Below are 24,403 nucleotides of genomic sequence, written 5' to 3'. Positions count from 1 at the left end.
TCCCAGCTTGTGGTTAACCAAGTTTCTGGGGTTTATGAAGTAAAGGATGTCAGAATAGTGAAGTACCAAGCTCTGGTCCGAGACCACATCAAACGATTCTAGGCAATAAGGGTCCAACAGATTGGCCATGAAGAAAATGGCCGCGCAGATGAATTAGCCAGCCTTACTTCCATGGTCGATAACACATCTCCCAGCCCTCTCCTAATTGAGTTCCTACTGAGGCCCAGCATTGAGGAAACCGGGCAGACGGAAGTACTCTACGCCGAGCTAGGTCCTTCTTGGATGGACTCTATTATCTTCTTTCTCAGAGAATGGACCCTTCCAGCCGACAAGAAGGAAGCACATAAAGTCCGGATGAAGTCAGAGCGGTTTTGGCTCTCTCCATCAGGCGCTTTATACAAGAAGTCTTTCACCGGTCCCTATTTAAAGTGTGTGCACCCAAGCAGCGTGGAAGCCTTCCTGTACGAAATTCACAAAGGCATCTGTGGCAGTCACATCGGAGGCAGATCTCTGGCCTACCAGGCTATATCGCAAGGGTATTGGTGGCCGTGCATGCAAGCAGACGCGCAGAAGTATGTTCGCAAATGTGAGAAGTGCCAAAAGTTTGCCCACCAAATCCACCAGCCAGCCAGAGAACTTCTTCCCCTCACCAGCCCTTGGCCCTTTGCGATGTGGGGGCTAGATATAGTGGGGCCACTTCCAACGGCGCCAGGCAACCGAAAGTTCTTCATCGTGGCGACAGACTACTTCACCAAATGGGTTGAAGCTAAGCCTTTGGCGACAATCAAGGAGAAAGACGTCAAACGGTTTGTCTGGCAGAATGTGATAACGCGATTTGGCGTCCCCAAAATTCTGATCTCGGATAACGGCACCCAATTTGACGGCCGCCTATTCAGAGGATTTTGTGAAGACTTGAAGATCGAATTCTACAATTCTAGCCCGGCTTACCCGCAGTATAATGGTCAAGCCGAAGCATCAAATAAGACCATTCTTGATGGGTTGAAGAAAAGGCTTGAAAAAGCCAAAGGCAAATGGGCTGAGGAACTCCTAACTGTCCTTTGGGCATACTGAACGACTCCGCGCCGATCAACCGGGGAAACTCCTTTTGCCTTGGCATATGGCATGGAGGCGGTCATCCCTTTGGAAGTTGGTATGCCCACCCTCAGAAGTGAAAGTTTTGAGCCCGAGCTGAATGCCGAAGCCATTGCCCTAGAATTGGACATAGTGGAAGAACGCTGGGAAAAGGCTCTCATCCATGTGGCCACCTACCAACAAGAGCTTTTAAGAAAATACAACAAACGGTGCACCCCAGACCGTTCAAAGTAGGTGACTGGGTCTTGAGGAAGGTCATGGGCAATACCCTGGTGCCAGGTGAAGGCAAACTAAGGGCAAACTGGGAAGGACCCTACAAGATCACCGGTCAGGCGGGCAAAGGGGCATACCACTTGGAGGACCTGGAGGGAAGAGGAATACCCCGGCCATGGAATGCGGCCAACCTCAAGCTATACTATTTTTAGCTTTTGTTTTCTTTTTGTGCAAAGGAATTTTTTGCCTTACACTTCAGAATGTAATATTCTTTTTGTCAATATATAGAAGTGTCTCATCTTTGCCTTAGCATTCTGATTGTTGCTTTTTAGTTTTGAGATTCTCAACCGAGATGTTTTACTCCGGTTGAAAGAGTTGATGTTTTTCTCAACTTTGAAATTAAAACCGAGATGTTTTACTCCGGTTGAATGAGTTGATGATTTGCTCAACTTTGAGATTCTCAACCGAGATGTTTTACTTCGGTTGAAAGAGTTGGTGTTTTGCTTAACTTTGAGATTCAAACCGAGATGTTTTACTCCAGTTGAAAGAGTTAGTGATTTGCTCAACTTTGAGATTTCAACCGAGATGTTTTACTCCGGTTGACTAGGTTGATTATTTATTCAACTTTCATGGAGCTTTATTTCGGCTGACTGAGTTGATGATTTGATCAACTTTTATATTTAAACCGAGATGTATTGTTCCGGTTAAAACAGTTGATGATTTACTCAACTTTATGGTTGAAACCGAGATGTCTTTTCTAGTTAAATAAGTTAAACAAGATGATTAGTTTTGCTGAGGTATTTTGTTCGGCTGAAGTTATTCAGCTTGAAGACTGTGCAAACACTTGATGGAAATTGAACTTTTTCATTGATGTGTAAAATAACTACAAGAGGGGGGGCAGATAGCCCAGTTACATGTTCAGACACAAAAGAAAGAAGATAAAAGAAAACTAAGCTAGGGGGAAAGGTCAGTGAATTCATCCCCGCTTGCCTCCAGGTTAACCGTTGGTGTTCGGTCTTGGACACCAGTCTCCGTTTGGCAGGGCTGCTCTTGGCGGTTCTGTTCCTCAGTATTTTCCTCGGTCTCTTCTGCGCCTTCTTCCTCGGCTTCAGCCTACAACGCGCTGAAGACGTCGTTGGCATATGGCACGAGATACGTCAGCAGGAAGACAGTTGGCGGAGAGGCAAACACGTCAGTCTCAGCTCCTTGGCTGAGCTGTTCACAAGCAGTCTTCCAGCCCGCCTTAAAGTAGATGTCTTGAGTGGCATGGACCTACTTTGTGTAGCTCACCTCGGCCTCCTTGAAGCCGGCATTATTGGCGTCCTCCAGCTCCTTCTCCTTTGATTGTTTCAGCGCATCAAGCTCGGCTCGGAGCTCGTCTCTCTCTTTCTCGGCAGAGCCAAGCTGGCCGAGCAACCGGGTATTGTCAGTGTTGGCTATTTGCAGTGAAGATTGGGCTCTCCCGAGCTCGGCTTGGAGGCTTTGAACTTGGCTGGCAGAATCAGTTGCCTTCTGCCGAAGTCGGTGAATGCGCTCCATGACCAAGTGCTGCTTCTGGATGGCCTGCAAGAAGAAAGTTTGATTAGAAACTGAGCAAACACTTGTGAAATTTGCATAAAAAGTTTGAGATTCTTACCCTGGTCATGGACTTGACCGAGGATTTCACCAACCGGGTGTCTGGCACATGGTCCCTGCCGACCACGTCACTCGGTAGGAGGAGCGCTTTGCTGAGATCAAAGGGGAGCAGATGTTCCTTGTCGCCTTTAACAGAAGCTGTCGCTGGGATATCTTTACCCCGGTGCTTGAGTTGGGGCCTCCACGGAGGAGTTGGGCCAGCTATCACGGCAGGTTGCTCAGTGCTGAGCTCCGTAACAAGCTCGGCTGAAGGGTCTACACGTGGCCTTTTGCCAGCCTGGCGGGTGTCTTGGCTGGATTGCCCAGCGGTAGGAGACGCCAATGCAACCACGGTTCTGTTGGATTGCCCGGCAGTAGCAAAGCGGGTTGTGACGCTCGGTATCTCGGTGAAGGTGGCGGTGATCAAGTTCTTGATGCGGCTTCTCTTGGCCATCTCTTCTGCTTTAGTCAGACGGATGAATGGAACGTCAGGAAGTGTAAGATCTGGAGGCGGAGATGGAGCGCGGAGAAAGTCTGTGACCCTACTCCGGGGTGGAGCTGAATACCGGTAGGTTGGTGTGTAATCGAGGAGGTCGTGGCAATCCCGGTTGCGGTAACGGAGCACAGTCTTGATGGCTGCTTCGTTGGGGTAGTGATAGTTGGCTTGCAGGGCTTCGATCGCTGCGAAGGAAGGAAAAATTTAAGTATAGAATAGTGAAGAAAGGCAATCGACCGAGCAAGTTAGCACGGCTTACATGTGGAACCGAAGTTCTTGCTAATGAACCAGCCCAGTATGTTGGCTGTTTCATAGTTGCCGGACATCCAGAATAAGTCGTCGTCGTGCAAGTCCTTGTCCGGGGTGCCGGTCACTAATCTTTCTTTGCTCGGTCTAATCTTTAAGTAATAGGCGAGGCCACCGCTTGTGTGCCCAAGGGTATATTGACGGAGTATCTCGGCTAAACCTAAGTTGGTTCCAAGCCGGTTGTTCAGCTCGTGGATCCCGTTGATTATTCGGTATATGTTTGTTGAGACCTGTGTGGGTGCTAGCCCGGTACGACACAAGAACTCGGTCATCAATGGGTTGACCAGGAAGCGGAGGCCTCCTTCAATGATGAATAGCACAGTGAAGGGGCATTGGTCTAATCTGCCCCAAGGGTTGATGTCTAAGGCGCCGAGCTCTAATTGAACGTCAGCCGGGATACCATACTCTTCCCGGAATACGGCCAAGGCGGCCGGAGTGTCAACAAAGAAGCGGTAGCGCCCCATGTGTCGCCAACTGGTTTAGCTCGACTGAGGTGGTTTGGCACAGACTGGTGTTTGATGGCTGCTCGGTCTTTGAGAGCCTCTGTATTTGGTCTGTGGTCCCCTTGGACTCTGCAGGAAAAGGATGGCAAGTGTAAGTGGAAGCGCGGTCGCGCAAAGCGAGCTTGACTTTAGCTCGGTCATGAAGAGTGCCAGACCACCTCGGACGCAAAGGTAAACCAATGAGCTCGGTCGCTCAAACGGACTAGTTGTTAGCCCGGTCGAGCGGCCTAGTCCTCTGTCTACCTCGGTTTCTACTAAGGTTTTGGCAAACTTGTAAGTTGCTCGGTCTCAATTTTTTTGGGATCAAAAGAAGACCTGGAGCCCGGTCTGCTCCAGATCTTCATGTGTTCATGTGTTCATCACTGGGATTGGAGAACAGCGAAGAGAATAGGGCAAGTGAGGGTTATATCCTAAAACCTACGGATTTTGTGCCCTAGAATATGAAATACCAAGTGAAAATAGTAAAAAGGGGCCCGAAGGACTTACCAGTTAAGGGCAAAAGCTTCTTCTTTGGACACGAACTCAGGAATGGCAAGAAAGAAAGGGCACAGGAGCTCTGGATTGACGAGGAGGAAGGAAGGTCAGTAAAGAGGAGAATGAATGAGGATATAGCATTTTTATAGAGGTGAAAAGACCACCCAAATTTGAATGTGAAGGGACGTGATGGTTGGCTGTTCGAGGCCAATCTAGGCACGACACGTGTCCCTATTGACGGCGGCGTCAGTACTGAAGAGACAGGATGGCAAATCGAGGCGTCGACCGGGTAAGTTTTGAAGACATGCATGTCAACTAGCCTGGTCACCATCTTGCAAACTGAGGACTGAGGAAGAGTTACCCCGGTCAGAACAGGTAATCCCAGTCATGCTTGCGCGGATGGAATTAAGTGGCAATTAAGAGGGAAATTTATGAGCTGGATTGGGCCGTGGTAATGACCGGGCAGATTATGGGTCGAACATGTTGTGGGCCGTGGTAGCTTGGGCTTAGCCGGAGAGGGTTGTGCTCGGTAATGGCCCAGGACCATGCTAGGACCAAGCTACTTAGCTTGTTTATGTGGGAATCGAGCTAATTGGGTAATTTGGCCGAGATAATGGAAGCCGGTCCTGTTCCCGTGGTTCACACTTCCAGCCTGGCTGGAAAGGTCTTCGGTTTACCAGCTCAACCAGTTTTCAGCTCAGTTATGCCGGAATACAACTGAGCTCAGTCGTCGTTGAGCTCGGCGAGCGGAGCGCTCTAGCTTATTGTGCGACATGGCCGTTGGCAGCCGAGATGATGCAGCCTGGTTGCCGAGATTCCGGTGGTGTGGGCTGGCAGTTTGGTTAGGTGATGATCAGCTAGATTTGTGCTGACAGATGGGATAGCCGCACCACGTGTCAAGAGACTAATGGGAGTAGATTTGGGTTGCAGAAGGTATATAAGCGAGTCTGCGCCCCCATGCCTGGTCACATGAACATTTGGTGAGATATACACTTACACTCAACTCTCTTCTCTCTATCTATCCCTATGTGTGTGTGCTAACTTGATCGTCGGAGGGGTTTTCCGGCCACACACCGCTGGGTAGCTCACCGCCGTTGTGCTCACAAGTCAATCGGACTGACAGGTACTTGGAAGAAAAGAGTACGGGCTTGCCTGAATATTTGCTCCCCGTACAGTTACTATGTTTAATTGCTCTGAAAGTTGGTATTGTGTTTACTTTGAGTCTTATGCGTAGCTTTTTGATAATGAAAAGATTTGGACTCATCAAGGCAACAAACTATTTGAGTGTTGATGATCTTAACTGAATTGGGTTGTTGGACTATTTGTCGATTTGTTCAAATTTTAGGTATTTTTCTTAATTGTCTTGGGTTATTTGTTCGATTTGTTCTTAATTGACTTGGGTTATTTTTAGGTATTTAGATTGTTTTGAAACACACAAGTTTGGTTCAACTTAATGCCATTTTAGTTTATGATATCCTTTTTCTGTAATTTTGATTTTTTGTTTTATTTTGTGGAGAAATTGTATCATTTTTTTATTGTTATTGGATTAAATGGAATTGTATCTCTTTCAATAAGCCTATGTTCTTTTGTCTAATCTTTTGTGATTATTTAGCAGTAAGTATTGAACCCAAGAATTTTAGTTTTATGATCTGGGTTTGGTGTGATTTTAGGGAGAGGATCTAGGTGATGTTTTTACTGGTGCATTTTTTAAGTAGTTGTTTTTTTGGGACTCTTTTTAGGTTGCCAAGTGGCAAAAGTCACCTGCAGTTTGGCCCTCATTTTGATTTTTGTTTTTCTAAACCTTAAATCAAAACACCTAGAATATATTGGAATCATGTTGTTGTACAGTTTATACATAATCCATTTGGTTTAGCCAATATCTATTGGTCCAATTTGAGTTAGAATTTGGTTGAATTGAGCCAAATGTTTTAAAATGGCTGACTTGGAAACACCCACAAGTCTACTATGAAATGAGTAGTAGCTATTGTTCTGTGGACTATGGTTAACACTCTGGTTCTCTCTTTCATTTATTCATCTAATATCTGCATTTGTATCATATGGTGGTAATATTTGCTATGGAGTTTTGTAGGTATTCTAGGTGATTCTCAATCATTTTGATTCTCTATCATTTGTATCATTTGTGTTTTTCTATATGTTCAAGAAACCGATATGGGTTTGTGTTTCCTTCACTACAAGAAATTTCATATTTGGCGACCAAAATAAATTTAGTCGCCAAAAGTGTAATATTTTTTGGGTTACTCTTTGCCAACCAAAGAATTTCGTTGCCAAATATGAGCTTTTTGTGACTAAAAAAATGTAGTAGTCATATAGTAGCTGTTCCGAGGAAGTTGATATCTCCTTTTTAACTGCTTAATCATTGTTGGAAGCATTATTTTCATCTATTTCCCTTTTGAACTAGAAGAGAGGCAGTAGTTATACTCATACACGAGGAAATACAGTTGTTTCAGTCTTATTCAAATATGAATTTAAGAAAATATTAAGACCTTTGTATGGCCGGTCTATTATGAGTCTGGTTTTATAATTTGAATATTTTATTATATAAAAAAATTTGGCGACCATTTTTTATAAGAAAATTTAGATCGATTTTATAATCATGACTTAGTATTCGTTGTAATGAAAATCCCTATTCATGCTTTACTTTTCATGGAAGTAGCCTTTCCTAATCTTTCATCTCTGGTCATATCAGATCACTATGACATTACCATTCTGTCACATAAGATATCCATTCATTCTTTTATGAATGTGGTGCAGCATGTCCATGGATGATAAAAGCGGAATGTTAACGATAGCCAAACTCATAATTTGTCAATCGGCCTTATCCTCCTCACCATCTTCTGTCAATATCATGGTCTCTGCAGTGTTCCTCTACCTCGCTTTCTCTCCCCAACACCAACACACCTCCACCGCCGCAACAACAACAACCACCCACATTATCAACCTCTCCAGAATAGATGTGTGTATGTTATATTTTCTGTAGTCAATTTCTTAGTCTCTACCATTTCTATATCCAAGAACTAATCTCTTTTTTTGTTTCTCTAAAAAATAAAAAATTAAATGATGAGCTTATCTGAGATTCTACTACTCTCTCTCTTACCCAATTTGAAAACAACCTCTCCAGAACATAATGATTATGTAGTTTTATTTGTTTAGTATGTTTCTATTTGGTATTTTTCCACTTTTTTTTCTGTCTTATTCAGTTTTTTTTTTTTTTTTTTTTGGCCCAGGTGTGATATATCTTAAGGCACGGGTTATATTCTAATTCTTACGATAGCCAAATTTTTGTTTGGCCCAAGAGTGATATATCTTCAAGTTTGTTGGTGGAATTAAGGTCTTGATCATCATTTCTGTTGGTGGAATTGATCTTTGCAATTTATGTGTTAAGCTTTATTAATCTAGGTTTGAGTTGTTTGAAGTGTGATAAAATTATTGGTTTTGTTTGTGCATATCAGCTCCAATTTTGTCATTTCTGTTGCATTTGTGTTTGTGTTCATAAAAATTAATTCAAAAACTTGGCAGAAAGTTTGTAATCTCTAGGTTTGTGTTTATTTATGTGTGTGAGAATATGTATTTTATCTTTCAAGTTCTATTTTTCCCTTTTTTGATAAATTTCTTGACCCACAACAATAGTGGAAACAGCGTAGAGAATACCCTAAAAGTTCCATAGTCATCTTCTCCATTTATTCATCAGATCCAAAGCTCACAGACCCATGGGACTAAAAGAGGGGTGGATTCTATGAATGTACTCTCAGCTTTTTAAATTATTTTATTTTATTTTTTATTTTTACATAGCCGTATTTTTTTTTTTTTTTGGTGGATAGAGGATATTCACTCTCTTCAGCTACATTGCTGGATGGATGTTGTTGTGGTCCTTGCTTTATTGTTCCAGTCCCTTGATCCAATTTCATGGTGTGTTCATCTGAGCAAACCAAATGGATAGTTTTATTTGATTTTTTAAAAAAAAAAATTATGAGTTGTTCATAGCATTTTAGTGCACAACATTAACTCATTAATATTCTTTAATATGATGCTTGGGTTCTATTGGGAATTAAATTGTTCAATCTATTTTTAGTTTACAATTTTTTTTTTTTTAATTTAATATTATCATCTATGACTTAAGGAAATAGAGAGTTTTCGTTTGAGAAGAGAGAGGAACGGGGAGGATATCAGTTGGTGAGAGAGAGAGAGAGAGACAGTTGAGAAGATTAATGTTTTACAGTCTTTGGGGGAGAGAAACTGAGGTAATAGAGAAGTGGAGAGAGAGTGGGTGAGAAAACTGAGAGATTGCAATTTGGGGGAAGTGCAATTTATCTTGGAAAGATTTTTTTTTATTAGAAATATTAAAAATGCTACATATTCTTAAAAAAATACAACTTTTATAACTCACTCACCTGTGATTAGTCTAAGAAGGAAAGAAAAAAAAATAAAAATATATGATTGGTTTACATCATTTTGGGAGTCATGGAGGTTCTTGAAATTTATTTGGGTTATTAATAAATTGGTGCTTCATTTAAGTTTCATGTTTTCATTTAGGAATTTTTCTCCTTCCTGTGAATTCATTACCTACTCTTTGAAAAGAAAAGAAAAAAAACAAAAAACAAAAAATTTAAATACATTCCTCTCTAATTTTGATTGATATTTTAATCTCATCATTAATTGTACCGTGCCTTCAGGCACGGACATACGCTAGGGTTTAGCACCTTTTTCAATTTAAACCTCAAGTTTCCAATTTTGACAATTTGTACCCACCATTCCACCTGTGTTGCAATCCGATCCCCCAATCAATCTCCCTCTCTATTAGTTAACGAAAGACTGATTTGGGCGTCAAAATTGCCCTAATCTTCACAATTTATATGGTATACAAGAATCAAAACATGAAAATCAACATTCTCTCTTCCCTCTCTCTCTCTCCTCGCCTTCTCGTCATCGTCGTCGCCCACCGCCACGCCTTGTCATTGGCACCACCAACCTCTTCACTGCCTTCACCGCCAAATCACACAAAGACAACAACAAATCACGCAAAGACAAACACAAACAGATATATCTTTCTGAACCTATCTACCAATATACACACAAAAAGATATGTATATCTATATCTTCTTTAGAGCCATTAAGGTTTCAAGGTAAACATCTAAATGTAAACATCTAAATATAAAGATCTAGCTATGAAAATTTTGTAAAGATGTAAACAAATCAAATGATGTAAAGAGAATGCTTGAACAAGTAAAGATCTAGATGTAAAGCCAAAAAATGGTTTTATGGTAACTTTAATGTGAAATTAAAGTAGGTCCCAACCATTGGTTGAAGTGGGATTAAATGAGTTTAGATTCTTTGTAACAAGGTCTTTATACCACAAAAAGAATGACCAAAAATCATTGAGAATTGAATGAGAAATTGTCTCATAAAGATGACCTCATGAATGAGGTATTAAGAATTATGTATAACTACTAATCACACATTTATTGTAGAGGAAAACTTTGATGGGTATTTGAACCTCAAGATTTTGATAAAGGCATGAGTCCTCTACGGCATCCAAATTTTCCAAAGGAAGGGAGTTATGGATGCTTCAAGGATGGGCTTGGGCCAAGACTATGGTCCGAGTTGGTTATGGAAAAATTGCCACACGCGCGCATGCGAAGCCCGCCTGCTTGGACCGAGCCCGAGTCCGAGTCCGTGATTCGTGATCCATGGGTCATGGATCTTGGATCTTAGGCTTGAGGCTTACTAGAATGGGTTAGGTTTGGGCTGGGCCGGATTGGTGGTCCACCAATCTAATCTTTTTGGGTCAAGTCTGCTGCAAATATACACACTTGTGTATACAGAATATATATCTCAGATATTATTGTCCCATCAGTTTTGGTCCATTACTCTAACAGTTTTTGTAGAAATAATGGGCATTGGTTGCTAGCCTTCATAGCTTGAGGCTCATTTTTTCTCCCCCACAGTGTATAAAATGAGACCCATATCCATTGGTTTTGGTACAGAATTTTTTCTCCCATATAATCAAGTCAGGCCTCGTTTGGGAAGGGCTGGTTTAGCCAAAAAGTTAACAACCCATACCAAAAAGTCAAAGATTCACTTTTCTCTCTACTTTTTGCACATCTTTTCATAAAAAGTCAAAAAGTCATTCCAAACATACTAGTTTTTTTTAGCTCATACTTTAGTCAAATAGCCAAAAAGTTACTAAATTAGCTTGTTCCCAAACGATGCATCAGTCTCATCTTATAATATATTCTTCCTGTGTGAGAGAGTGCTGTCATTGTTGGTTTGCCAATGCTAACAGAAGGTGTTTCTGTGTTAGCTAATCTAAACCGTCATATTCTGGAAGACAGAAGTTGACGTACCTCCGACACCCACGGTGAGGCAGCTAATCTATTTTAAGGAGACTGTAGTATTACACAGGCTTCGATTTACTCTTCTTTACCATTTTATTGTATTGTGTATTTCTTTTCAATATCATTATAAGTTCCAACATATTTTCTTAGTCTGTAATTTAATTTGATTAATCACGAATCTATTTATTTTAGTTAATTACATTAATTTGTACAACAAATATGAAATAAATATGTTGGAGAGATGAAAAAGGTTGAGGGGTACTAGTGAAGAAAAGTTGATCTGAGTATTAGGGCATTTTAGCATTTTTATTATCATTTTTAACACTATTTGGGGAAAGTTAACAAGAGGGGAGAATTTTAACAATTATTTCCAAAGGAAGGTTTTTGCAATTACACTAAACCTCAGGGAGGTAAGTGCAATTTACCCTAAATATTATATTTCTACTAATTATTGATGTTGTGGTGTGGTGTGGTGTGTTACAGTGATCAAGTAGTAATTTGCTACTCATTTATAAAGAACGTTGTGTGTTCAAGCCCTTTTGGAGCTTGGACATTGCAATGAAGAATGTTGGGTTGTTTGAACCAATAATGATTCAATTATAAGTTTTATTGGTTTAGCAAAAATAAGTTGGTTTCCAACCTAGTCTGAGTTTGAAGGCCTATTTAAATCGGAAATTAAACTGGTCAATGGGTCAATCAATTGAATTAGTAGGTCTGGTATGATTCTTAAAACATCGCTTGAACACACCATATCAAAACCATCATTAATCAACCATCTACTAGGTCACAACCATTCATCTTCAACACTACTATCAATTTGATCACATGCAATCAAAACAAATAGCTTATCGCCTCTTTCCCCCTCCCCTCTTTTTTCCACCATCACATGTTCCTCCCTAAATGCTCATCATCTCTGTCACTATCATTTCTCATCCATTGTCACATGTTCATTTTTCTCTCCTGTCCTCCTCTCTCGCTTCTTCTTTCTCTCTATTTTCCTTTCCAATAGCAACTCCCCAAATTGAATTCACTTCAGGAGACAAGTTTATATCTAGTCGACTATGTCAATACTCTAGTGTCATCTTCACTTCTTTTGAAGGCTACCTCTTGGTTAGTGCCACAATTCCCCAATTTCCTATACCATTGACTTCAATCTCTATAAATGCCCTTTAATTGATGAATCTGATTTTTTTTATTATTATGCCCCGTTTGGGAAGCAAAATTTGAACTAAAATAGTCATATAAGACAAAATATGCTATTTTAGTCTAATAAGACAATATTACATTCGATCCATAATCATTACATTCTTTCTTTTAAAAAAAAGTCAAAAAAGTTAAAAATCTTTTCTAAATCAGACTTTTTAACTTCAAATTAAAATAATCAAAAAAATTAAAAAATTAAAAAATTAATTCACTTCCTAAATGGCATATATATTTTTTTATTGAATTTGAGTATATAATTTTTTTATTGTTGAATGGTAATTAGGGCAAATTGATTGATGGTGGCTTGGGGTGGAATTGATGGCTTTGTTTTGACTTAGGGTGACGTTGCAACAGTGGCTTTGGTAAGGGGGGAGAGGTTGGACCTAGCGGGATAGTAGTGCGGTAAGCTAGGTGTGATGGGGATATTAGTAGGTAGGTGCTAGGGTTGGGTAAGTGTTAGGGTTTTCATTTATTTTTTAAAATATATTTGCTTACCAATTTTGCAAATTTTAAATATTTATGTTATTTCATACCTTAAGTACATATATCTATTTTATTAGATTAATCTATCAATTTTGATATTGTTGAAGGTAAAACGGTAATTTTGGTAATTTTTTATATAAGGTTAATTTGACCTTTAAGGGTGAAATGTTAATTTTGTACTTAATAATTTAGCTTAATTCAAACTTATATCAAATAAATTGTCGTTAGAATTATAATTATTTAAAATATGGCAATTATTATTTAATTACTCTTCTTGTATTTATATAAAAATTAGGATAAATTACACTTGTGACTCCCATAGTTTGATTCAAATATAATTTTGATCCTTATTGTTTCAAATTAAATAATTTGATTCTTCCGTTAAAATTAGAGATTAATTAAAAAATTGTTAGTTATATAAATAGAAAAAATGATGTCATCACATCTTTTATACTAAGATACATATTTTACATTGTTTATCTTTTTTTACTTTTTTTTTTTTTTGGATGAATAACATTGTTTATCTTTATATCTTTACACTATTTACATTAGTCCTATTTCCTTTAACGACCTTGCTAAAAAGAAAATCGGTGCAAGTATTTTTAGACTTTGGGGTTTGTTGTAACTTCAAACCTAAAAGGAAGTTAATGTAATAAATAAACCAATTTAATTAAAATTCGAATTTTTTTTCATCTATAGTTCACTTTGTCAAAATTGTCGTCTTTGCTAAATCATTAAATCAGACATTACAATTGAGGGCCTATTCAAATATATTATGGATAAATTACACTAATATCTTTAAGATTTTTGTTTAATATAAATTCTTTCTTTATATTTGAAAAATTACACTTATCACCTATCAGATTAAATAACATATTTACCCATTAGTCTTTACATATAAAACCATAAAATAATACAAATATTTTATTTATGTCATTTCAAGAGATATAACAATTTTGTTTAGCTCACACAAAAAATTGAGTTTATTTTTTAATTTTTAATTTTTTTTATTTTTACTGAATTTTTAAAATATTTTAAGCATTTTTAAAAAAATTTTAAATACAACTAAAAAATATAAATTATGTTTATTGGTGTTTTGTTTTAAAGTAAAAGATCACTATTAAACTATATCATTGTGTTTGAAAATTTTATATAAAATTTATGTTTATATATCATCACTCAATAAGAATATGTTCAGGTATAATTTAATGATTGAAAATTGTAGAATGTAGTCATAATGATAGATAAAAGAAATGGTAAGAAAAATGACAAGATGGTCATTTAAAAAATGACGAATCACACTAACTGTCCCTATAGTTTGGACCTTGTGTCATTTTGATTCCTGACTTTTCAATTGTGATACATTTGATCTTGAATTTTGAATTTTGTTCCAAATAAATACAATTGAAAATACCAATGCTCAGTTTCAAAGACAAAGTCATCAATTTGATAAAATAAACTAATTTGACAAAAATAAATATCAAATTTTTTTAAAAAAATTTAAAATTATTTCTACCCACTAAAGATAAAATTATATAAAATTAATAAATTTTTTAAACATTTATTTTTTTTTTGGGTAAACTACAAATAGATCCTAATAATTAGACTTAATTCCCATCAAGTTCTATTGAAAATAAATCTTGATAAATCTGTCACTAAAAATAATTTTATTGTGACACTTTTTTATATGTCGCAAAAATTGACAATTAATGACTTGTTTTGTAATGATTTTTATAAATTGTCGCTAAAACTTACAATTAGTAATATTTTTTATGACAAATTTTTCCCGTAGAACTTATTAGATAATAAGTCCACTTGTTAAAATCTATACGCAAGTACCTTTGTTTTTATTAAATTAATTTTTATTATGTATTTAGATGATAATTATGTAATGAATAATTTTTTTATTTTCATTAAATTAATTTCTATTTTTTCAAAAGTCAACCATAGCAACAACTTTAATATCATTATTAAATCAATCCTTTAAATCAAAAAATCTAAAACCAAAAACATTTCATATATTAAACAAATCAATTACACATTAAAAGTCTCACAACCACCCATTACATGACAATCATCCAAACACATAATAAAAATTAATTTGATAAAAAAACATAAATATCTAAAAGATTTTATCTTTGGTAGTTAAAAATTATTTTATAAAATTTAAAAATATTTTTTAATATTTATTTTTATCAAATTAATTTATATTTTATTAAATTGACGACTTTACCCTTAAAATTAGGCAATGGTATCTTCAATTGTCCTTATTTGGAACAAAATTCAAAATTTAAGATCAAATGTGTCACAATTGAAAAATCAAAGACCAAAATGACACCAGTCTCAAACTAAATAGACTACTAGTGTAATTCGCACTAAAAAAAATTTTAACGCACAACATCAACAATCCAACAGACAAGTTGGAATAAGATTACAAACCTCAGAAAGGGGAACGTAATTTTTCAAATAAAAGAGAAAAATCTATATTAAACAGAAACCTCAGAAGATGTTAGTATAATTTACCCATATATTATTATTACAGCATAGAGCCCATATGCTATTAAGCAGAAATCCAAGATTGAACTCAATGTTTTAGAAATATCAATTCATAAACTTGGCAGCTATATTAATGACATTTTTCCATTTCTATATACATATAATATTATTAAGATCCTTACATAACTCCCATTCCCATTCATATACTACTTACTACATTTTTTCCAAAATCAGAATACATACAATACTCAATACTCATACCCAAGTCAACTTGAAAACTAGGTTGATTTTCAACTACAACTACACTATCAGATCTTATGATTAAAAATAATTTGATTATTTTTTTCCTACCTGAGATTCAATCCATGCGCATTCTTGCCGGACAATTGTCATAAAAATTAGCTTCTGCACTGCATACTCTTGTCTAAAAATCCTCTGCACGAAAAATAGATCCTGCTTACGGAGAAGTGGAGAACCAGCTTCATCGCTCAACCAATGGCGATGAGTCACGCAAATTTGGGTGAAGTGGTCTTGATGGGGGCCCAGATATCTGCACCATTGCTGCTAGCAACTCCGGTAGTACATGAAATTGGCACGAGACATAAGCCTTTGCTTCGAAGGCTGTGTGGTCCAGCTTCCTTGAAAATGAAAATACAAAAGTACAATTCGGTCATAAAACTCGGCCAATTACTCTAAAAGACCATTTACGCTAGTATAACTCCTGGTTTCTTTCTATTTATTTGTTATTATTATTATTTAAAATGGAAATGTGATGATTAAAATCCAAGCAATCTGACCAGTGAATGCTCACCTGCATCTTAGGTGTGGGGGTGCTCTGGAGGTATGGAGCACTCAACACCTGAAAACCACAAGCAATTGGTTCAAAGTCCAAATTGTCACCAAAGTATTCAGATATAAGAAAATGAATACACATAATTGCACATCACTCATCTTATCATAAAGTTCAATTTAGAAAAGAAAATCCGAACTTTGAATACTAGCTATGCTCTGGTCACATCCTAAAAGCTCAAATGCATCAACAACAATAACAATCTATACTTGAGATTCCTGGTAAACAGGAACTCAAATAGGTGAAGAAACTAAACAGGAACTCAAATAGGTGAAGAAATTGCCACTCATGGGATTGGATTTATCACAAAATAAATAAATAAATAGCATATTCCAAATTATAAACCAAAGATAATCTATCGGTAGTGGACAGTTCTAAGCCAAGTTTTCAACCCAAAAACAAAAAAATCTACAGATTATGTAGTTGCTTTAAACATTTATGGAAAAAAAAATTGGTTTTCGAAGAAAAAACTGAAGCATAGTTTGCACAGTATTCAAAACAATCTGCTAATGCTTCACAACAATCAAATCGTAGCCACTCATAATATAACACAGAAAATTAGCAGTTCAGAACTTCATAGTATCTTAACCAATGACAGGGATACACTATTGGCTAGACAGGCCGTACACAAAAAGAAAAAGCATTCATCATACAAAAGAAGACTGACTTATAACTGAACAAATTTTTGCCCCCCAAAAAAAAAATTTATTTTCAACATTTAGATCTGAAATGCAGCTGTTGCAAGTGAGATACCAAAGATGACCAATATCCAAAAGTCCCCTCCAAGGCAACTATGTATATTATACTAGTAATTAGTCGGATAATTTCAAACTACAGTACTTTGCACGCCCAAAATTTCAGTAATTTGCACTCTCAAAATTATAAAGATTCCCAACCCCAAATTAATTACATCACAAAATTTTAAAAATAGTTTCGAAATCAAGTTTATCAAATATTGATCTATTCTATTTGTTATGTGTTATTTGTTATATTTGTGTGTTGTTTAGAGTTATTTATATTCTTCTATTTATTCTTATTTGTTACTATTCTTGTTTTTTGTTCATTTGTCATTTATGTTTTTTTTCCCCTTCTATAAATCACTTTAATTTGCTTATGCACCTTATTTTGCGCTCATTGACGTTTGTTCGTTCTCTAGAAATAGGATTATTGTCTGAAAATGAAAATATTGTCTACGTTCAACTTGTCATTCTTAAAATTGGAGTTCATAATTTAATACCATTTATTGAAACGAATTATTATTTTACTCATAAAAACATACATTTTCAATTATGAAAATTTTCAAAATTAAACCGCATAATAGGATGTAAATTGATTTTGTAACAAGTTATTTGATCACATTTACTGAGAAAGATATTACTTACGGTTTTGATATCGAGTCTAATATATAGATGGTTTTATATATATATATATATATATATATATACTACAAGTGGTGATTACAACATTTTTAAATAGTTAACTTTACTAGATGGAGACATAATAATAGTTACTATTTTTTTAAGTTAATTGGACACCAAAAAAATGTCCAATTATATTTTTGTTCCCAATTATGTTGACAAAGAATGTTTGATTAATAGTAATATTATTCACTTTTTTGTGCTGGTATAAATCAATTTAAAATTTTTATAAAAATTTTTTTTGATGAAAAGTTATGTGTTTTCGCCCCCACAAAGTTCAAATCCTGAATTCATCCCTGCTCCCAGGGAATCTCTCAAGTTCAAATTCAAACAAAATAAAGAATAACAAGCATTCAAACAGGCATGTGTTTATTTGGATGTTAAAATAAAACTAGGATGATTTTGGCCAAGTAATTCATACAAGGATTTTCCATTGCATAACTTTAAGCCAGCATAGATTAGAGCAAGCTTACAGTCGACCAAAAGTTTCTTCAAAGACATCCCATAAAAAGTGAAATTAAACAGTTAGGTAATCTTCAAGCAAACTAAAGCAGGGGAAGGCCAAACCTTAACTTGTTCGTGCAGAAATCTAATATATTCCATAGCCTCTAGAAGAACCGAAGCTGTGTCTGTCTGCAACAAACCTAAACTGAGTGAGAATTACAAAGGTAAAATACTTTTAACATAAAGAACTTTTATGAAAAAGCCATAACATAAACCGCATCAACATGTTAAATCACAACCTAAATCAACATCATCATTGACAAAATCATTTTTCTTTTTCTTTTGTGGGATGCATAGATTCTGTTAGCTCCACTTTCAATATAAGCAATGCGTAGGTTTCAATTAGATTCCGGCCTAGTGCAATAAACATTTCGCACGCTTTGCTTAGAAAGAGTAAGTTGTCATACCTTCCCATATGGTGAAACAAGCTGTTGCAGAGCCCCAATTCTTTCGCTTAGCTTCTCTTTCCTCTCCTATCATCCAAAAGAACATTTTAAAGATGGAAAAGCAAGCATCATACGATAAAAGAATGGATGTGCCAATCAAACAGGTAGACCTCCCAAATTATCCGGCTTCCACAATTTGGAAGAACCCGGCAGAATATAAGGCAATATTTACATTTTTTTGTTTTGTTCCTCACCGAGTTTATTTTAAGTTTGAAATGTACTATTAGAAACCATTCTCCTTTACATTTTTTTGTTTTGTTTTGTTTTGTTGCTCACCAAGTTTATTTTAAGTTTGAAATGTACTATTAGAAACCATTCTCCTTCCAAAATGTAATTTTGGTATATAAAAGAAAACAAGAACAATACAGCTAAAAGGAAAACAATAATACTAGAGAATTGCACAAATGTAGAGGATGATAAGAAACCTTGGAGGAGATGGACAAATCAGCCTTGTGTCGTTTTGGTGAAAAAGTATTGAGACTGCTTTGATCAATGGAAAGGGGGCTCCTTTTGTGTTCCATCATCGTTCTCTCCTCTATTGTTGCTTCTCGCTTAGATAAAAACCAGAAAAGAAATCAATATGCACATCGACAATAGAACAGAATAGCATGCAACCAAACACAAGCAATGCATAAGTTCATTTAAAAAATCCCACAGAAAGAACTCCAAAGCAACTAATGATACAATTGGCTGATCATTCATCCAGTTCCTGTAGATGATAGAAATGGAGCAGAATCCTGAACATAATCATTTACAAATTACACCATTATGTTTCTATAACAGAAGATAACTTAGAGCATGGTTGTTAGAATCTTACGATGCACATCGATTCGATACGAGTTGCAACCAAAACGATTTGATTTGTATTGTTGAATCTTAAGTTGAGTGAATCTTATGATTCAATTGCAATTCACTATGAATCTACAATTCACTGCGATTATTTAAATACTATGTGTATTTTTATATGTATATCCCTATATAAAATTATATATTATGATAAATAAAGTGAATATTGCAATCATTGATTCACTATTTTGGGAGTCCCAGACACCTATTTAACATCCCTGAAGGAAGGGGCAACATGATGAAGAAGACCGCGAAGGTATGGAGGAAAGTTTGGGAAGAGAAGCAGGGGATCTCTGAAAAGGGGGGGAAAAAAAATTGAGATTCAAATTCAAGAATCGTTCATGAATTCACAGTCAGTACTTAATAGTTGATGGTTCAAATTTGTCATGGATTTTGGCTTTTGTGACTGAAATCCACATTTGATTTTTCAATAGAAAAGGGAGGAAAAGTTTTTAGGCATTGTGTGTTTTGAGATAATATAAAATCAATCAATGACTTAAGTGAGACAAACATACACATCATAGACATACTACTATGTGTTCAAAGAATACTGACTACAGATCTGTCTCCTACTTGAAAATGAGCCTCTCAATTATATCTCCCTAATTGATATACTCTGAAATTCCATATGTTTACTAGGATATTGCATTCCAATGATTTTGAGAACGCCGGTAATGCTTTCTAGTTGCAGAAAGAAAAAATGGTCTTAGCAGTAAGCTTAGAAACAGGATACCAACCAAAAAATTATTCTCCACTTTTTTTTAGGCAATTAGGTTCATTAATCGCTTCTACGAATAGCATCATGCAAAGCAACGACTTCATTTTAATAGCTCCATCTCAGGGGACATGTATTGGAAAGATGCAAAAGATTGATGAATTTAATTTACATTAATAAATATACACAAATAGTTGAAATTCCCCAGAAATTATTTATCAGTCTGTGTTTAATTTGTAGCCTCCTCTGGGAAGCATCCTTTACCTCCTTGAGGTAGGTTGAACATATGGAGTGAAACATCTTCACAGAGACAAGCATAAAAAAAGTCAGCCATATCAAATCCCACCAAAAAACAAAGTGGTTGACATTTCATTGAGATGGTTTAGTTTAATAATCTTCCTAGCTAGAAGATCTCTATGAATGTAGACCTAATATTTGTTTATAGGGCAATCTAATTGCAAATTATAATAATAAATAAAATAAATAAACCGTACACGACAAACCCTAGTAGGTAATATTAATAATTATCAGTATATATTAAACTAAAAAGCATGGACTGATTTGCTCAAAGAACCCTTAGTTAGGTCTGTGACTTCTAACATAGTATTATATAGGCAGCAAAATATTTTGTAATACTGGAAGCCTAAAGATTCTGTGTAACGGTTTAATAATTGTAGGCTAACAAACAGACACGGGTTTATTAAAATTATTGAAAGCCCAACCAGCGACCATGTCATCCTAGATTCGAGTCTCACTGTTGAATGATACAACCTCCTCTTTCCCTAATCCCTATTTCCCTCCTACTGATTGTTGAGAAAATAATAATAATTAATTAACAAATACTAAAGCAAAGTGAGCATCTCATTCCAAATTTATAACCTCAAGTAAGAGCGTCTCCAATCCCCATCAATTTTTTCATCAAATTCAAATTTGATGAAAAAATAACTAAAACCGTGCTCTAAACTTGAATCAAATCAAGGGAGAAACAATTTTTTCACCAAATCAAAGATGTACCAAATCCTTCACCAAACTTCTAACAATCATATTTTCACTCAAATTTTATAAAATTTTAAAAAGAGCAAGGAATGGAGGTGGGTTTCTTTCATAAAAAATGGTAAAACAAATTTTTAGGATAAGTTTGGAATTTTTCAAAAAGATTTGATATGGAAAAGAAAAAAAAAAGAAGAAGAAGAAGAAGAAAAGATTAGAGCGTTTTATATTAGATCAAACTTTTAACCAAATTTAGACTCAAATTTGATGGGGAAAACATGATTAAGGGTTGGACATGATCTAAAATGAACTTAATCATGTCAAATATCCAGCAATTCTTTGGTTTTAACCAAAACCCATGATGATCTGCACTATTTCTCAGATCAGATAAGAGCATATGAAAAAATAAAAATAAAAAAATCAGCTAATGACACCTTAGAATTGCAATCTGTAGTCACTCTGGAATAAAACCCATGAATGGCACAAGATCATCCTTGGCTTTGTGTGAATGTGATTGAGAACAACTTAAACAAATAAATCAACATTGTGGGGGCCCAGATTTTGAATTGTATAACAATTCATGGACCATTAATTTAACCATTTACATACAGTCTTACTATATTAATGCGGTGATTAATTAATATTAGTCCATTCTTTCAAAACTTGAATACAATATTTAAATATCAACATGAGATAAGCATATATGTAAGAGTACAAGTAATCTACATATATATGTCCAGAGAATCACTCATCAAAGCAAACCCAAAATCAAATAGCACTTTCAAACAGAACACTAAAATCCAATCTTCAGAAAAACAAGATTTTAAAGAATCCAAATTTTCAATTCAAAAAAATAAAAAAATAAAAAAAAAAGGTAAAGGTACCCAAAAAAGGGCGTTGATAGTGGGAATGTCTAAAGAACTTACAGTGAAATTAACACACTGCATTACAGAGGCAGTCTCAAAGCAACAAATGGAAATCTTCACAGACCCACCACAAAGACCCAGAAGAAAACTTTGATTCAAAGACAGAAACCTACCCCTCTCTCTCTCTCTCCCTCTCTAAAATTGCTATATGTTCTTTGTTGAAAAGGGCTTTTAGGGATTTGTGTTAGTTGTTGCAGTGATGGTGTCAGAGAACAAGACAAAGTACTTATTCTCACTCACTCTGTGTCTCTCTCTCTCTCTCTCTCTCTCTCTCTCTCCGTCTAAAAAGTCTTTCCCCAAACCAAAACAGAGCCGTGTTTTGAGTGCCGTAGTTCTTGAAAAAGTTAACTAAAACCTTCAAAAACCGACAAAAACCCACAAAAACAAAGAAAAGCTGGTCAGTCTTTTTAGAGAAAATCAGGTTCTTGTCGCCGGAACGTCACCGGAAAATCAAGAATACAAGAAATTGTATGGGTTGTAAATATGGGTTTTAGTCTATCAACCTAGAGGTGACTGGAAAAACAACTGAAATTGAGACTTAAAAGTTTGAGTATTTTAAGGCTTGAAATGTGAGCTGAAAAAAGAAAAGAAACCAAAAGTTCACCGGAGAGACTGAAACTCCGGCGAGAGAGAGAGAGAGAGAGAGAGAGGGGGGAGGAGGAGGGGAAGAGTTTTCGAAAGTGTTGTAAATATTTATAAACATTTTGAAAATAAATAAATAAATAATATAATAGATATATAAATATAATTGACAGCTAATATCCAACTATACAATGAGAGGGAGGGAGGGAGGGAGTAGTTAAATTGAACTCTTCTGAGTGAGAGTGAGGTCACTTTTTAACCCCATGGAGCACTCTGAAAATGACATTGCCACTGTTTGAAAAGTGGATTTGGGATTAAAATAATTGGGCAAATTATATATACACCCCTCCAGATTTGGTTAAATTACAGATATCCCTGAAGTTTCGGAAATTACATCCCGCCCCCTGAGGTTTGTATTTTCATAACAATTTATCCCCTGAGGTTTATATTTCATAACAAATTACCCCCTAATTTCTTATGCAAATATAGCATTCAGGGAAAATTCGTAATTTCTCAAACCTCAGGGGTATCTGTAATTTTATCAAACCTGGAGGGGTGTATATGTAATTTGCCCAAAATAATTATAAAAAATAAAATAAATTTTTTAATTTTAATAAGATAAAATTTCACATCTAACTTAGAATTATTATTATTATTTTTTTTTCTCTCATAAAAAAGTCAAAAATGTCAAAAGTTCGTTCTAAACCAGGCTTTTAGTCCCAATTAAAATAGTTAAAAAAATCAAAAAAGCAACTCACTTCCCAAATTAAATCATAGTAAAAGTTAAAATGAAAATTTTTTTAATTAAAACAATCATAAAAAAATAAAATAAAATTTTAATTTAATAAGATAAAATATCACATTTAAATTTTATTTTTTTCTCAACAAAAACTAAAAAAATTAAACATTCTATTGTTAAGGAAAACTTTTAATCTATATAGATATATATAGAAACTTTTTAATTTATATATATAAGCATGGCTGTCATTTCGTCCGCGTGCTTTTAACATTTCTATGTGTGTTGAAAAAAGTGGAATTTTCAAAAAAAAAAAAAAAAAAAAAAGGTTAGTATTTGACTTAACACGTTTGGCAAGAAAAAGCCCAAGTTTTTTTTGGCTAAAATAGTCACAAAAAACAAAATAGGCTATTTTAGCCACAAAAAATAAAACATCAAATCCAACCTATAATCATTACAATCCTCTCTCACAAAAAAAGTCAAAAAAGTCAAAAAGCCCTTCCCAAACCAGGTTAAAATAGCCCAGGCTAAAATAGCCAAAAAGCCAACCCACTTCCCAAACGGAGGCTAAGATTAAAATTAAAATTTGTAATTTTAAAATTTTAATTTGTTTTTAATTTAAATTATTTATCTATTTTTATTAAGTAAAATTAATAAAAAAATAATATTTTGGTCATTAAACTAAATGAAGACATCTTATGTATACTACTTACATTGAGTTTAACAAGTAAATATTCTTTTTTTGACGATTTTATTTGACAAAAATAGACAAATGTTTAAATTAAAAATAAATCAATATATTAAAGTTTAAATTGATAAAATTAAAAACTTAGCGTTTATTTTAATGCAAACCTCAAACCTGAGGTTATATATATATATATATAATTGTCCCAAAAAATATTATAAATCAATAAGGGAGAGACTTCTTCCGATCGTACTGTTAAGTTTGTGGGGCTCACCACGAGTTCTATTTTGATGATTCGGAGCATTTAATGTGTAGAGCTCATCAATTATTTCATTTCTGTAAAAAATCACATTGATTAGATATCGATAGTCTCTTGATCAAAATACATTTTTGTCAATAGTAAATATAATTTAAAAAAAATTGTTAAAAAAAATGTATTCCGATCAAGGGATTACCGATATCTAATCAACGT

The 24,403-nt window shown here is 35.2% G+C and overlaps 1 protein-coding gene across 1 annotated transcript; it reads right to left on the bottom strand.

Annotated features, from left to right (window-relative positions):
• Positions 1–15,327: 15,327 nt before the first annotated feature.
• Positions 15,328–22,640, bottom strand: LOC114281961 (transcription factor bHLH153). The gene is made up of 6 exons (XM_028224553.2): positions 21,929–22,640; positions 18,877–19,002; positions 18,413–18,478; positions 18,069–18,134; positions 16,045–16,092; positions 15,328–15,871 (listed from the first exon to the last, which is right to left on the bottom strand). The coding sequence occupies exons 1-6, from the start codon at positions 21,947–21,949 to the stop codon at positions 15,740–15,742; spliced, it is 459 nt and encodes a 152-aa protein (XP_028080354.2). The 5' UTR covers positions 21,950–22,640; the 3' UTR covers positions 15,328–15,739.
• Positions 22,641–24,403: the final 1,763 nt, after the last annotated feature.

This window comes from Camellia sinensis, chromosome 7 (assembly GCF_055761805.1).
Source record: "Camellia sinensis isolate YWXY chromosome 7, ASM5576180v1, whole genome shotgun sequence".
Taxonomy (NCBI): Eukaryota; Viridiplantae; Streptophyta; class Magnoliopsida; order Ericales; family Theaceae; genus Camellia; species Camellia sinensis.
This window is presented reverse-complemented; position numbering and strand designations above follow the sequence as displayed.